The sequence below is a fragment of the Myxine glutinosa genome, chromosome 1 (genome assembly GCF_964187855.1).
Source record: "Myxine glutinosa chromosome 1, kmMyxGlut1.1, whole genome shotgun sequence".
In the NCBI taxonomy this organism is placed as follows: Eukaryota; Metazoa; Chordata; class Myxini; order Myxiniformes; family Myxinidae; genus Myxine; species Myxine glutinosa.
Window position 1 is genome coordinate 29,834,897 of NC_136261.1, and position 14,636 is coordinate 29,849,532.

General features: G+C 44.0%; 1 protein-coding gene across 2 annotated transcripts in view; it reads left to right on the plus strand.

Annotated features, from left to right (window-relative positions):
- WDR24 (WD repeat domain 24) overlaps positions 1–14,636 on the plus strand; it is a 79,254-nt gene that overhangs the window by 46,639 nt on the left and 17,979 nt on the right. For both annotated transcript variants that reach the window (XM_068109060.2, XM_068109055.2), the window contains exon 12: positions 5,761–5,992. In XM_068109060.2, coding sequence (XP_067965161.1) covers positions 5,761–5,992 — 232 coding nt within the window. The remainder of the gene's footprint in view (positions 1–5,760; positions 5,993–14,636) is intronic.

Here is a 14,636-nt window from a genome sequence, read left to right on the forward strand (position 1 = left end):
AGCACGCCACTCAGTTCCCGAAACTTCTTCCATGCACATCTCACTCGAGCAACCGTTGCCGAGTCTGATCCACCTTCTCCATTCAGCATGTCTCCGAGGTAGCAAAATGTTTTCACACCTTCCAGCTTCACGCCGTCTCCAAGATCTAACTCAACGTTTCCTCCATCTGCACCTCCCTCTGTGCTCACCTTACACTTGAATGTAGCTCCCACACTGGTCAATGACCCTCTCAGACCACTACATTTTTGATGAACCCACTCAGCGCACATTGTACATTGAATGGAGTTCACTCCGACACCCTTCCTGCACACAGCACACGGCCACTTCCCAGTTCTTTCCACCTCACCACATGCTTTACCACTTGCCATCACCTTCGTCTTTCCGATATTCACCTTCAGACCTTTTATCTCCATACATTCCTTCCACTTGTTCATCTTTTCCTTCAGTCCATCCATACTTTCCGCAATCAACACCAGATCATCTGCATACAACAACTCCCACGGTAAACCCTCTTTACGTTCTGAGCCAGCACCTCCATCACAGCTACAAATAGTAGTGGACTTAGTACCGACCCCTGATGCACTCCCACCTTCACCTCAAAATCACCACTGTTCCCGTCCTTCGTCCTTACAGCTGTGCGTGCTCTTTTGTACATTGCCATCACTACTCTGATCAACCATTCCTCCACTCCTAACTTCCTCAATGCCCATGTCAATACTTTGCGTGGAACCCTATCGAATGCTTTCTCCAGATCAACAAACCCAAAAAACAACTTCTTCCTCTTCTCCATGTACTTCTCCTGCAACTGCCTCACAATGAAAAGCGCATCTGTCATTCCTCTTCCTGGCATAAATCCAAACTGCATTTCGTCGATCTTCACTTTCTTCCTTAATCCTTATCCTCCTCTCCAACACCCTTTCCAATACCTTCATTCCATGCTCCAATAACTTTATCGCTCGGTACGAGCCACACTCCAGAGGGTCACCTTTCCCCTTGTATAGAGGGACGAGGGTACTCAGTTCCCAATCCACTGGAATGCGGCCTTCTTTCACCACCAGATTACAGATCTCTGTCATTCTCTTCACACCCCAACTTCCTGCTGCCTTCAACATATCTCCCACAACTCCCGTCGGCCCTCCCGCTTTCCACTCTTCATTGCTTTTATCGCTTCCTCAACTTCCTTCTCAGTTATCTTCTCTGCCGGTCCTAAAACTGGGTTACTCTCTATGTTGCCATCCCATTCATTCTCTGTATTCAACAGCATTTCCATATATCTTTTCCATCTTCCTTTAATTCCATCTGGGTCGACAACGATTTGTCCCACTTCATCCTTCAAGCAACTCACCCCCATCACATCACACCTCTCTTTCGCTATGTGCTTTGCAATCCTGAATACTGCTTTCTGACCCTCTTCCGAATCCAAGCGTTCTCCGAACATTTTCCTACATGCCTCCTGCGCCTTTGCTACCTCTTTCTTTGCAGCCTTCCTGGCTGCCTTATAACTTTCATGCTCTGCTGTTTCTGCTCCCGTACCCTTCGCCTTCTGCCACTCCTTGAACTTCTTCCTCTTCTCGTCAATCCTCTTTCCAACTTCATCATTCCACCACCATGTTTCCGAGTGCCTCGGTGGTCCTTTTGTCCATCCACATACCTCACCAACGGCTCCCAACAGACTAGCTTTCATTGACATCCAACCACTTTCAAGCTCAACCACATCATCCTCCACCCTACTCAGCCTCTCTTTTAATGCCTCCCTTACTGTCACCTCTTTCAACCTCCACACCTTCATTCTCGGTTGGTACTTCACCCGCCGAGCTCTCCTCGCACCTGCAGCAAAATACGTCCAGCCCATGCTAAGTGCGGAGCTCCTACCCATGGCCAGGCCAACACATCAATGAAGACCGAGTGCACACAGAAAACTTGCAGTGAGGATGATGTCAGCAAGAGAGCTGGCTGGGCCAATGAGCACGCTGCGATCAGTTTAAACGGGGCGGCACATGAACTGTTCCCCCGGCCACCACGCCTAAAAGAGGCAGAGCATGACCCCTGCCCACAGCCTAGCCCCTCCCCTCTCCAGACACATATAAGGCGGTGATTTGCGAGCAAATATGCTGTCAGGTCTGGGAGCTACGAGTCTGTCTGGTGTGGGAGCTACGAGTCAGTCTGTCAGGGTTCTACGAGTCTGTCTGATCTTGGTGCCACGAGAAGTCTGTTCTGGAGTCTGGTTCTGAACAACGAGTCATGAGCTGGCAGAGAGCGGAATTCTGGACGAGAGGTGGATGAGCTAACTGGGGTGTCGGATCCAAACGAGAGCTGAGAGCTGTGGATCAGCAATTGACCAATCCCTAAGTTAAAGACCTCAACAAATATTTTCCCCATTTCCCCAATCCATAGTGCAGGGAAGCGAGGCACATGGCAGTCCTCATGCAGTGAGGTAGAGGACGAAACAACCTTGATCTCTCTCTCTCTCTCTCTCTCTCTCTCTCTCTCTCTCTCTCTCTCACTCACTCACTCACTCACTCACTCACTCACTCTCACTCACTCTCTCTCTCTCTCTCTCTCTGTCTCTCTCTCTCTGTCTCTCTCTCTGTCTCTCTCTCTCTCACTCTCACTCTCTCTCACTCTCTCTCTCACTCTCTCTCACTCTCTCTCTCACTCTCTCTCTCACTCTCACTCTCTCTCTCTCTCTCACTCTCTCTCGCTCTCTCTCTCGCTCTCTCGCTCTCTCACTCTCTCACACACTCTCACTCTCACTCTCTCTCTCTCTCTCTCTCTCTCTCTCTCACTCTCTCACTCTCACTCTCACTCTCACTCTCTCTCACTCTGACTTGGTGCCAATGTTGTGTTAGTTATTTAGATTGTACTTGTGGGATAATTTGTGGGTTAGCTCTGCACTGTCTTTTTGCTCTGTATATTGCCGCACTTGTATGAATCCTCCCCATTGCGTGTCTTATGCCCTTCCCTGCTCTACATACAATACACCGATTGCTTTGGATGTATACATAATTTTCCTCACCCCTATTTTTGTAAATAAGCTCCACACTTTTGTTCTACCGACCTGTCTTTGCATGTCATTTCTTTAATTGGTTTAGTATTGCCTGCACTAGTGGTTAGACGGGACGCTTCAGTTCCCATTAATTGGTTCCGGTCTCTATCTGATGTGCACTGGCAGTTTCGCTCGGCTGCATCGGATTCAAACCCAAGATAAGATTGGTGCACATCGAGGGTGCGAAACCTTGTTGGAAAACCATGTCCTCCCCAGATAAACGGTAATCAGACGGAGGACCCTGGGGGATCTGGTGGACTAATTGGCGTTTGCGGTTAATTAGCAATCCGCCGGATCGTGGAGTTATCCATGCCCGGTGGCCTCAGGTCCGGTTGTAGACTGAGGCTCCCTTTTGTAGTAGTCCCCAAAACCCGTGGTTGCCATCTTGGATTTCAAAGTGCCATCATATGGAACCCGTTCCACAACATCTCAACTTCCAAGCCACCTTTAGGTTCTTGATTTTAGTGGCTGAACATACATTTTGAGGTGTGAGGAATTGATTGGTACCACTTGCAACACACTAAACATGGCTACTGGACTAGTTATGTCTTTAGGTAGACAAAATTATCAAAGTTATACTTTCCATACTGAAAAACAGACCCCTGAAATAGCCACAGGAGCAGACTGTCATCCAGGATCTTGATTACATTGAGTGAGAAATAAACATCAATACATAATAAACCTGCAGGGCAAAAATGTGCCCTTGACTCGCCGTGGTTTGAGCACACGAGGGAATTGCGTTTTTATTTACACTTTTAAGCTACAGATGAGTCAGAATCAGAAATCATGGGCTTGGCATCCACGTGATGCACACATGATATTCTTCTCTATCCAGACACGGAGATGTTTTGTTCCAGGCCTTATCAAATTGTAATTTCTTGCTCAAAACACATCTATATTTATGGCATCAGGAATTCTCCAGATACAACCATTTTGGACAGCTGGACATGCAGAGAAGACTAATGCTTTGCCTGCATGGCTTTAATATGCATTCTCAGGGGCAGATAGTACTGTAATGTTTTCACAAGTAGGCCGGACAATATCATGTTTCCAGATCTACCTCAAGGCAGACAGTGGCGTCAACAAGGCCCTGGAGATGCTTCATGAAGATAATGAAGTGAAAATTGGCTTTTCTTACATTTGTTTGTGTTGTGTTTTGCCCAAAGAGCATCCACATTCATAGTATTTCTGAGCTGTGATGGTATCTCAACTGCATACGCATGGCTAAAACTGATAAGGTACCACCTACACTTGGTGTTCTCAATTAGTGCATTGAGTGCATATTCAGGTTAGACTAGGGTGAAGCATTTTCCAGCAGGTGTTTCATTTTTTGTCTACAATGTTGAGGCTCTGGAGGAACTAGAATGCAGCACGGATCAGGACGTAACAGAACAAAATTATTAGAAAGTGTAGGGGTGAGGGAACTCATCAAATCGAGGTTGAGACAAAATAGATGGAGACTTGGAGATAGCAGGTATGTGGTGATAAATGAGAGCAATGGGATGAGACAGGTGAATGAGATGGATATGGCCAAAAACTCTCAATCACAGAAGTGGAAGGAGAAATTGGAAACTTGGAAAGTGGTGGACCTGGGGAAGGTTAATTGGGGTATAAACTATAATGGTTGTGGAGGTGGGATGACCTGAGATGGTGAACAGCTATCTTGAAGCCCTGGAGGGAAGAATGCAATTGAAGAAACTGAGGAAGTTGGCTCTGCAGGTGTGGAGAAAAAAGACAAACGAATGAGTGGAGGTGAGCTGTGATTCTGGATTTTGGGAGTTTCACCGGACCAGACCGGACCTGTCTGCGATGTGAAAGTGATAGGCCCAGAGATTTTGCTTCATTGCGGGAGATTCCAGTGATGTTGAGGACTTTGGTTTCCATGGTGTCAAGCATAGCAAGTTGTGTGGTCGGGGCACTAGCCCAGAGGGGAAAGCTGTACTTCCGTGAGTTGTGGATGAAGGCCTTGTAGGTCGATAAGCGTTCAGGTGTTCTAAGGAAAGTCTTTGCACGATGGACGATGCCCAGTCAGTGACTGGCATTGAATGCCGACTTAATTACGTGGTTTGCCCAAGAAAGATATTAATAGCTGATAGCGTGGTGCAAAAGTTTGAGTGACTGAACTTTTTCAAGCAGATTGGGAAGGAAGTAGATGGGAGGGTTCACCAGACTGTTTTTTTGGAGAGAGTGCTTGTTGATGGTCAGCGCAGGCCAAATGTCATCCCAGCACGCAATGCCATCATTGAGATGGTCAGATGTCGGTGTGAAGCAAATTCCATTCCAGACGATGATAAAGATCATTTAGTACACCTGCTGTGCCTGTAGGTAATGACTGAAAGTGGCAACATTGTCGTGAAATGTGACATCAACGGTTCAAGGCAGGTTAGTTCAACATAAACTCATTCAATTCCTTGTCATAAAAAATGTAGGGTTTCGCCACAAGAAGTACAACTATTTGGTGAGTTATTGAGCAGCAAGGGATAAATGATGGCCATTTTTGAATCCAAGATGGTTCCCACACCGACATTTTAGAATCCAAGATTTATATAGACTGTTTCTTACTTCCGATCACTGGCAGTCGTACAAACTGCAGCATTTTGAGAGTGGTGAGAAGAATGTCAACCTAATGAAAGACAGAAATCAAAATTATCAGAGCCTAAGTCCACTGTTTTGTTTTACCTTTTCCTTCTTGTTTTTTTTGCCTGTCTGCACAGAAAGGTTGGAGGCAGCAGCACCGCGAGCTTGGGGATCACTGCTGCTGAGAGTGTCTCTTTGATATCGGTGTCTCAGCCACTGTTTGGACAGACCCTACCACCTGAGGTTTTTGCTCCTGCTGTTACAGCAATGCTGGAGTTCTATGCGGAGCGTGGGGATGTGCAGAGTACCGTTTCCACACTTATCGTGCTTGGGGAGAAGGCGAGCGGTGGAGTTGACACGCTTGTTCAGGTATGAACTTGGAGCAGAAGCGTAGGGTTTGAAGGATGGAGATGAAATTCTTCAGACGGTCAGACATCGGAAACCAGAAAGTGTGACGGGATGATCATTTGCCTATAAAACATATTCCCCTGTGTCTGCAGCATGGGAGTTGCACCAATTTATGTTGTGCATCCGATTCGGATATCTTGCATCCATTGTGGAGCCTAGAAGGCACCGATCCATTTTGACATTCTCCTTTGGCAACTTTGCCTGCACCTCATCATGTCTGACAGACATAAATTATTATGTGAATCTTATTATTATTTCGTATACAGCCCGTGACTGCTGGTTGCTTCATTGCTGGGAGCGTGGCCAATGATGCAGTGCTCCCCCCCCCCTCCCCCCACCCCCCATTCCTAATAAGCTGGTACTAATTTTCCCGACCTCGGAAGGATCATTTGTTTGAGTCAACACATCTATTGTTCTGTAATGGCACAACAGGGGCTCAAACTCGAGAGCCTAAGCTCAAACTCAAACCAGCCACCTTAATCAGTAAGCCAGCACCAGGCTTATTATGCGATTTTATGTGTACTAGGGCATGCCCGTACTATATATAAGCTAGGACGTGCCCGTACGTGGGTGCCCGTTCCTTGCAAAAAAAAAAAAACTGCAAAAAAAAAAAAAACTGCAAAAAAAAAACAATGGTTTGGTCCATTCGCAACGACCACAGAACCCCCCCCCCCCCCTCTATTTACATGAATGGTTTGGTCCATTCGCAAAGCCAAAGCGAACGACCACAGAACCCCCCCCCTCTATTTACATGAATGGTTTGGTCCATTCGCAAAGCCAAAGCGAACGACCACAGAACCCCCCCCCCCTCTATTTACATGAATGGTTTGGTCCATTCGCAACGGCAAAGCGAACGGCGAACGGCTAAATCGCCATAGCTCGGTAAGTACTTGTCCGATTAATTTCAAACCTTGAAAAGGCACATCCTCGGGTCCCCAGCAATATACCTGGCAAGTTTCAAGTATATCGGACCGGTAGTTGTCGAGAAACAGCGGTCACAGACAAACGTACAGACGTACAGACGTACAAACGTACAAACGTACAGAGATTACTGGAATTATAGATAGATATATAATATATAGTTGCGGTTTTGAGAGTGTACATATAACATCATTAAAGGTTAAAGGTTTGCCCCCATAGTTAGTCTACAAGCAACATGTAGGCCCATTTAGGATATTAGTTATGTCATAGTCTTTGTGAGTATAAGGCCATTTCCCTCGTATCATCTCCGTTGTGTAAAAGAAACAAGTTTAGGTCCCTTTCATTTTGCCTCCACCCTCCAAATCTACCTCGTTGGGCAGAATCCATCCCGCGCCCCATTTTGGCTATTGCACCTCGCGTTAGGATGCTCCCTAGTCAAATGACACGAGGTAGGCCTGAGAAAGGGAGGAGCGCGGTGTCGAGGGTGAAGCGGTGGAGACAGCAGCGGTAAGGGCCACCAGCCAATCAGGGCTCGGGTGACAGGGCGTGGTAAGGGCGTGGCTATATAAGCGCACGCACAAAGCCCTTGAACCATTGGGTAAGCGTGGCACGATCAGGAACCGCTCAGATCGGGTTTAGCCAGTGATAACGGCTCGGGTCACGGTTCGCTACCGCTCGGCGTTTCCACCTATAACCGTGATTTGGGCGGGGCTTATTTCCTTGCTTCCTAGGCGGCATTGGTCCTTAGGTAATAGGAATTCGGCCTACAACCCTATTTAACGCCGTCCGGAAGGAACGTCATAGCCCCGGATCCCGTCGGCTAGTCAAAGACAAGGGGGCTAACCCCCCCCCCCCCACTCCCTTGGTAAGGGGAAAGGCCGACGAGGAGAGCCGCAACAATTGGTGTCACGAGTGGGATTTGATTGGGTGTGTGATTGGGTGTGTGCGTGATTGGGTGTGTGCAGGAGTGCACACCCATGGGTGTTACAGAGGATGTAACGGGAGAGTGTACGTGAGGGTGTGCGAAGGCCAAGTGTGTAACGGAGTGTGCAAATAGAATGAGTGTGCCAGGGTGTGCGCGAGTATGTGTAATAAGGGAGTGTGTGCGTGGCGTGAGTGCGCCTGAGTGGTGTGCACCTGAGTGTGCGAGAGAAGAGAATGCACGAGAGCGTGCGGTAACATAATTAAGGGGAGTGTAAGGGATGTATGAGTATGGAAAGGGTTGCGTGGTGTGAGAATGTGGCTCAAGCATCGACGCAGACCGGGGGAGCGTTTTGGCCGACGTAAAGCCGACGCGAGCTCTCGGGGCGTGGTGCGCTTTGTGTGCTGCGGGGGCCGGCGGGGATCGTTGCCGCGGTGGCATGCACGATTCGTCCCGGGCCCCGCCCTGTATGGTCGGTGCCGCATCGTAAAGGCGAACGGAATGCTTCAAGGGGAGGAAGGCGTGGTCGGACCTTCGCCCCCTGCCGGCGCGGTGCTCGACCGGGGGGAGGTTGGGCCATCGTGTAGGGGACCGAAAGGCTCCGCGCCGAGATGGCGCCTGGAAACTCGGCCCAAGTATGCCTCCTCCCCTGAATCGAAAATGCCGGATGGACCCAACCTACAGTAGACCAACCACCCGCATGCATTGCTCGGCTTTTCGAAGCCGAGCTGTGACGAGAATGTATTGCCGCACAGAGAGGCTCGTAGCTAGTGAACAAATGGTAGCAGTAGTGTTGGCGAATGGTAGCTTTACCATTCTTCACACCTTTTGGGGGCACATGAGCTATAGATTATGGGGATGGCAGTGGAAAACTAGCCGAGGGCGGGCTAGGATATTGTTAGGGATTTAGAAAAATGACAGTAGGGACAAGATTTAAGTAGAGACATTTGTACAAGTAGAGGGGACGTAGAGAGAGTAGTTGGATGATAATGACGAGGGAAGTGCTTAGTGTAAGGGAAGACGGGAAAGCACGAGTTTTAGAGGGAAGTAGTTAGTTGGATGATGCTGTGTGTGTGAGTATGAGCTTGAGATTTAGGCGCAAATGAGGAATTGAATGAAATTGTTTGTGGATGAACTTGCGCAAATGAGGCATTGGTCGGGGATGACCCGAGGTGATGTATAATGGTGTATTGAGGATGTGTGTAAGTGTGTTGAGTGATTGACTTGTATGGTGTGCAAGTGGGGAACAGTTGTGTGGAATAAATGGTGTGGAGTAAATGGTGTGGAATGAGTGGTGTGGAGTGCATGGTGCGAAGGAGTGGATGGGGGAAGATGGACCCCTTCACGAATACCCGGGGAGGGTAGTTTAAAGTTAGGTAGAGGGTTTAGGAAAATTGTTTGGATATTGATATCTGTGGATATTTTGGATATTGATACGAGGTAGGCCTGAGAGAGGGAGGAGCGCGGCGTCGAGGGTGAAGCGGTGGAGACAGCAGCGTTAAGGGCCACCAGCCAATCAGGGCTCGGGTGACAGGGCGTGGTAAGGGCGTGGCTATATAAGCGCACGCACAAAGCCCTTGAACAGGACTCGTGCGGGAGGACTGACGCAACAGCGCTCGTATGAGAAGGACTTGCATGATTTGCGCTTTGTATGAGAACTTGCACGATTTGCGCTTTGTATGAGGACTTGCACGATTTGCGCTTTGTATGAGGACTGGTTTGAGCAAAGGGCTGTGAGGACTTCTGCGGGAGAGGCGCTTTGTAAAGGACTGAAAGGAATTGCACCTTGCATATGAACTTGTATTGGGAGCGCATACAAATTTGTATTGGGAGCGCATATGAATTCGTATTGGGAGCGCATATAGCGCCGGTCTAGTTATTACGTACGCGGCCGTGGCCGCAAGTAACCGCCAAGCCCAGCTTACCATTCGCCCCGTAATTGTCCTATCCGCACCAACGACCCGCGGGGAGCTTCTGCCGCCCTGACCATCTTCTTCGTGGTGCGAGTCGGGGACCGGAGCCTACTGCCTGGACGCCATCCCTGGACCATTGCCCCGTTCATCTACAACCCTGTGTGAGTGTGTCCGAGTGTGAAACGGGCCCGTTGTCCTGGGATAAGTATAAGACTGTATAAGGCTGCACTGTGTGTTCTTCTTCTCCTTGTACATAGTGTAATAAACCAACTGTTATTCCTTGTTTCTTCCTGATTCGACCGCATCAGTGATTTCTTCCATTGGGTAAGCGTGGCACGATTAGGAACTGCTCAGATCGGGTTTAGCCAGTGATAACGACTCGGGTCACGGTTCGCTACCGCTTGGCGTTTCCGGCGTTTCATGTGTCTTTCACTGAGGAGAGGCTTCCCCAAATCTGTGCCTCGACACAATCCTGTCTCTGAGCTCTGCAGGCAGTTCCTTCGACATCATGGCTTGGTTTTTGCTCTGATATGCATTGTCAGCTGTGAGACCTTATATAGACAGGTGTGTGCGTTTCCAAATCATGTCCATTGTCCAATCAATTGAATTTACCACAGGTGGACTCCAATCAAGGTGTAGAAGCATCTCAAAGATGATCAAGAGAAATGGGAGGCACCTGAGCTAAATTTCAAATGTCATAGCAAAGGGTCTGAATACTTATGCCAATGTGATATTTCAGTTTATTCTTTTTAATAAATTTGCAAAACTTTTTAAAATCCTGTTTTCTCTTTGTCATTATGGGGTATTGAGGGAAAAATGATTGGGGATTGGGGATTGGGAAAAAGATTGATGAGGGAAAAAATGAATTTCAACGATTTTAGCAAAAGGCTGCAACATAACAAAATGTGAAAAAAGTGAAGGGGTCTGAATACTTTCTGAATGCACTGTATGTAATACTTCCCATTAAATTTGGTCTTGTCGCATTGACAAATTAGCAGAAACCTTGCTTTGCATCCATAACGATTGCATCTTTTTGCAATTCTTTTTTTATTTCGGCAAATGTTTGATCACAAAATGTTTACAAGCACCTATCTGTGAGAAATGTGGAGATACGAGGATCCCCGTGAAGGCATGGGTGGTTGGATAGCATCGTTCTGGGCATGTGTGTGTGTGTGTGTGTGTGTGTGTGGGTGGTGAAGCGTGTCCTATGAATGTGCAGATACTGAGAGCTAAAATGAACGGGCACGGTTTTAGTTTCAAAGTTGAGTAAAAGGCCTTCACCAAGGTTGTACCAAAATTCCACTTTGCCTCGATCTCGATTCATTATTGACAGCTGGAGATTCGAACTAAGGCTGAGAATACCCAAAGGAAATTGAGGCGTTCGGTTTGCTTGACACGAGCGAATCACTACGGACATTTAAAGCGATAGAACTGACAAGTGCCAACTTAATTGTTGAAAGCAATGTCATGCCCGCTAGTCTCCGGTGAGTTTTCGTGCTATTAATTATCCAAGTCAATTTGACCTCCTACAGTGAGTGCTTGGGAACAACCGAAGATCTGCCCATTTCTATCTTGTGTGAAAAGTCTCATATATATATATATATTTATATATATTTATTTAAAAAAATTTTTTTTTTTTTTCCCTCTTCATCCTTCTGACCCCAGGCATTTTTGGCGAGGCTTATTTGCTTGCAGAAGTCTATCAGTATGTCTCTGTCACTCAAGTCTTCCGTGAACCGAGACATTCTGTATTTTTACTCCCGCCAGGGAGTAACGCATTCGATCGTGTCCGTGTGCGTGTGTGTGTTCGTGTGTTTGTGAACAAGATATCTGGAAAAGTTCTGAACGGATTTGGATGAAAGTTGGTGGGATGATTGCCCTTGGGATAAGGAAGAATTGATTCGTTTTTGGGGAAGCTCAGGATATTATTCTGGATCCAGGAATTTTTTGAAGGATTGTTTACCATTGGAAGATAGGGCTCATTTTTTTTTAACATTATCTTCTGTATATTCTATATTTAACATTATGATATGAAAATAGTTTTCATATTTGTTGTAAATGTAGTTTAAACTCGTGGTTATGCGTTAGAGCGGTGTATATTGTTAGCAGCGTCGTCTTCAAGGTTCTTTTTCTTTCTTTCTAATAAACACATATTCTGTCATTTTAAAACCACCAAAGTGTGTATTCGGTTTCCCAGTTTCATAAAATGTATCGTTTGATACGTATAATGCTTTAAAACTGTTTTTTTAAAATTGTTTTTTGTTTTTTTAACCTCAGAAGAGATATCAACATTTACCTCAGCGAATGTCAATCGCGGTGTCAGTATTTGATGAACTTATAAAGACTTAGGTGAGTTATAAGTGTGACAAGCATGTGCACGGGATTCTTCCCAGAAGAATGAGTGGTTGCATTAGCTTGTACGACTTAAAATGAGCGAGTTTTGTTTTCACGTTTGGGCCAGTTTTACATGTTGTATCCACAGAACTCAAATTGACGTAGAAGAACTATGCCCGTTCACGACACACACACAGCGGTGGCCCCGCTCGCGCGCTCACGCCGCCATTTTAGTTAGCGCAAGAACTGAATAGGCGAACGTGTGCGCTAGCTAGGCCTAGTGGAAGTGGATGAGTGGACGTGAATTTTTATATTGGACGGTGACACACACACACACATTATATATTGTATAATGGACTATATTCTATCTATCTATAATTCCAGTAATCTCTGTGTGTGTGTGTGTCTGTCTGTGTGTTTGTATGCGACAACGATTTCTCGACAACTACCGGTCCGATATACTTGAAACTTGCCAGGTATATTGCTGGGGACCCGAGGATGTGCCTTTTCAAGGTTTGAAATTAATCGGACAATTACTTACCGAGATATGTCCAAAAAACGCTTCAACCAATCACAGAGCAGCGAACGATCGCGTTTGCCGAACGTGGCGGGCACACTCTGCCTCGGATGGCACATTTGAGAGCGTATTCATTTATTTCACGTTTGCAAACTATGTTGGCGTTAAACTATGTTTTACAACTGATAAAAACGAATTTGCGATTCATTCGCTTTCCTGCGCGTTTGTGTACGCGATGGCGATTTCTTTACCAAACTCCGGAAGCCGTTCGCTTTGGACCGAACCATTGCATGTAAATAGAGGGGGGGGATTGTCACCACTCGCAAGCCGTTCGCTTTGGACCAAACCATTTCATGTAAATAGAGGGGGGGGATATAATTTTAGATATAGATATAGTACGGGCAATGCCCTAGTATTGTATAATGGACATTGTATAATGGACATTATATATTAATGTATATACATTGTATAATTATATTGTATATACTGTATATTGTATATATATATATTATATTGTATATTGTATATTGTATATATATTATATTATATTGTATATATATTATATTGTATATATATTGTATATTGTATATATATTATATTGTACATGTATATATTGTATATTGTATATGTATACTATATGTATATGTATATATACTATATGTATATGTATACTATATGTATATATGTATGTATATATGTATATATATGTATATATGTATATATATATGTATATATGTATATATGTATATATGTATATATATATGTATATATGTATATATGTATATATGTATATATATATACATATATGTATATATATATACATATATGTATGTATAATGTATATATGTATATATACATGTATGTATAATGTATACATGTATGTATGTATAATGTATGTATACATGTATACATGTATGTATGTATACATGTATATGTATGTATGTATACATATACATATGTATACATACATGTATACATACATGTATACATGTATGTATGTATACATATGTATACATGTATACATATGTATGTATGTATACATGTATGTATGTATGTATGTATGTATAATGTATATATGTATATATGTATATATGTATAATACATATATGTATATATATATACATATATGTATATATACATATATACATATGTATATATGTATATATGTATATACTATATGTCTACTATATGTATACTATATGTATATGTATATATTGTATATTGTATATGTATACATTGTATATGTATACTATGTATATTGTATATTGTATATTATATATGTATATTGTATATTGTATATGTATATATTGTATATTGTATATGTATTATATTGTATATGTATATATTGTATATGTATATATATATATTGTATATATATTGTATATTGTATATATATTATATTGTATATATATTGTATATATATATATATATTATATTGTATATATATTATATTATATTATATTATATATATTATATTATAAATTTTATTGTATATTGTATATATATATATTGTATATATAATTGGACATTATACATTGTATAATGGACATTATATATTGTATAATGGACTATATTGTATAATGGACTATATTCACTATATATTGTATAGTGAATTTTTATATTGGACGGTGACACACACACACACACATTATATATTGGACGGTGACACACACACACACACACACACACACACAAACACACACAAACTAACAGATGGGACTACATAAACGAAAAACTACATCTGTGCATAACGTGAAAATTTAACTAGAGTTTGGCGAGTAAACTCTTCATAATTAAGAAAAATAAATTACTTACCTGTGGAATGTTTTCCCAGAACCTTTCACAAGTCGATTTGTACAGTTTATTGCAGCACAAGAAGGCATATTGCTGATATTTGTTGAACATTCACACTGCTCATGTTAACAATAGGCCTATCTGTACGCAGAAAGCGGAGGTGTCTTGCGCTAACTAAAATGGCTGCCGCGTTGCGGCGGAGGG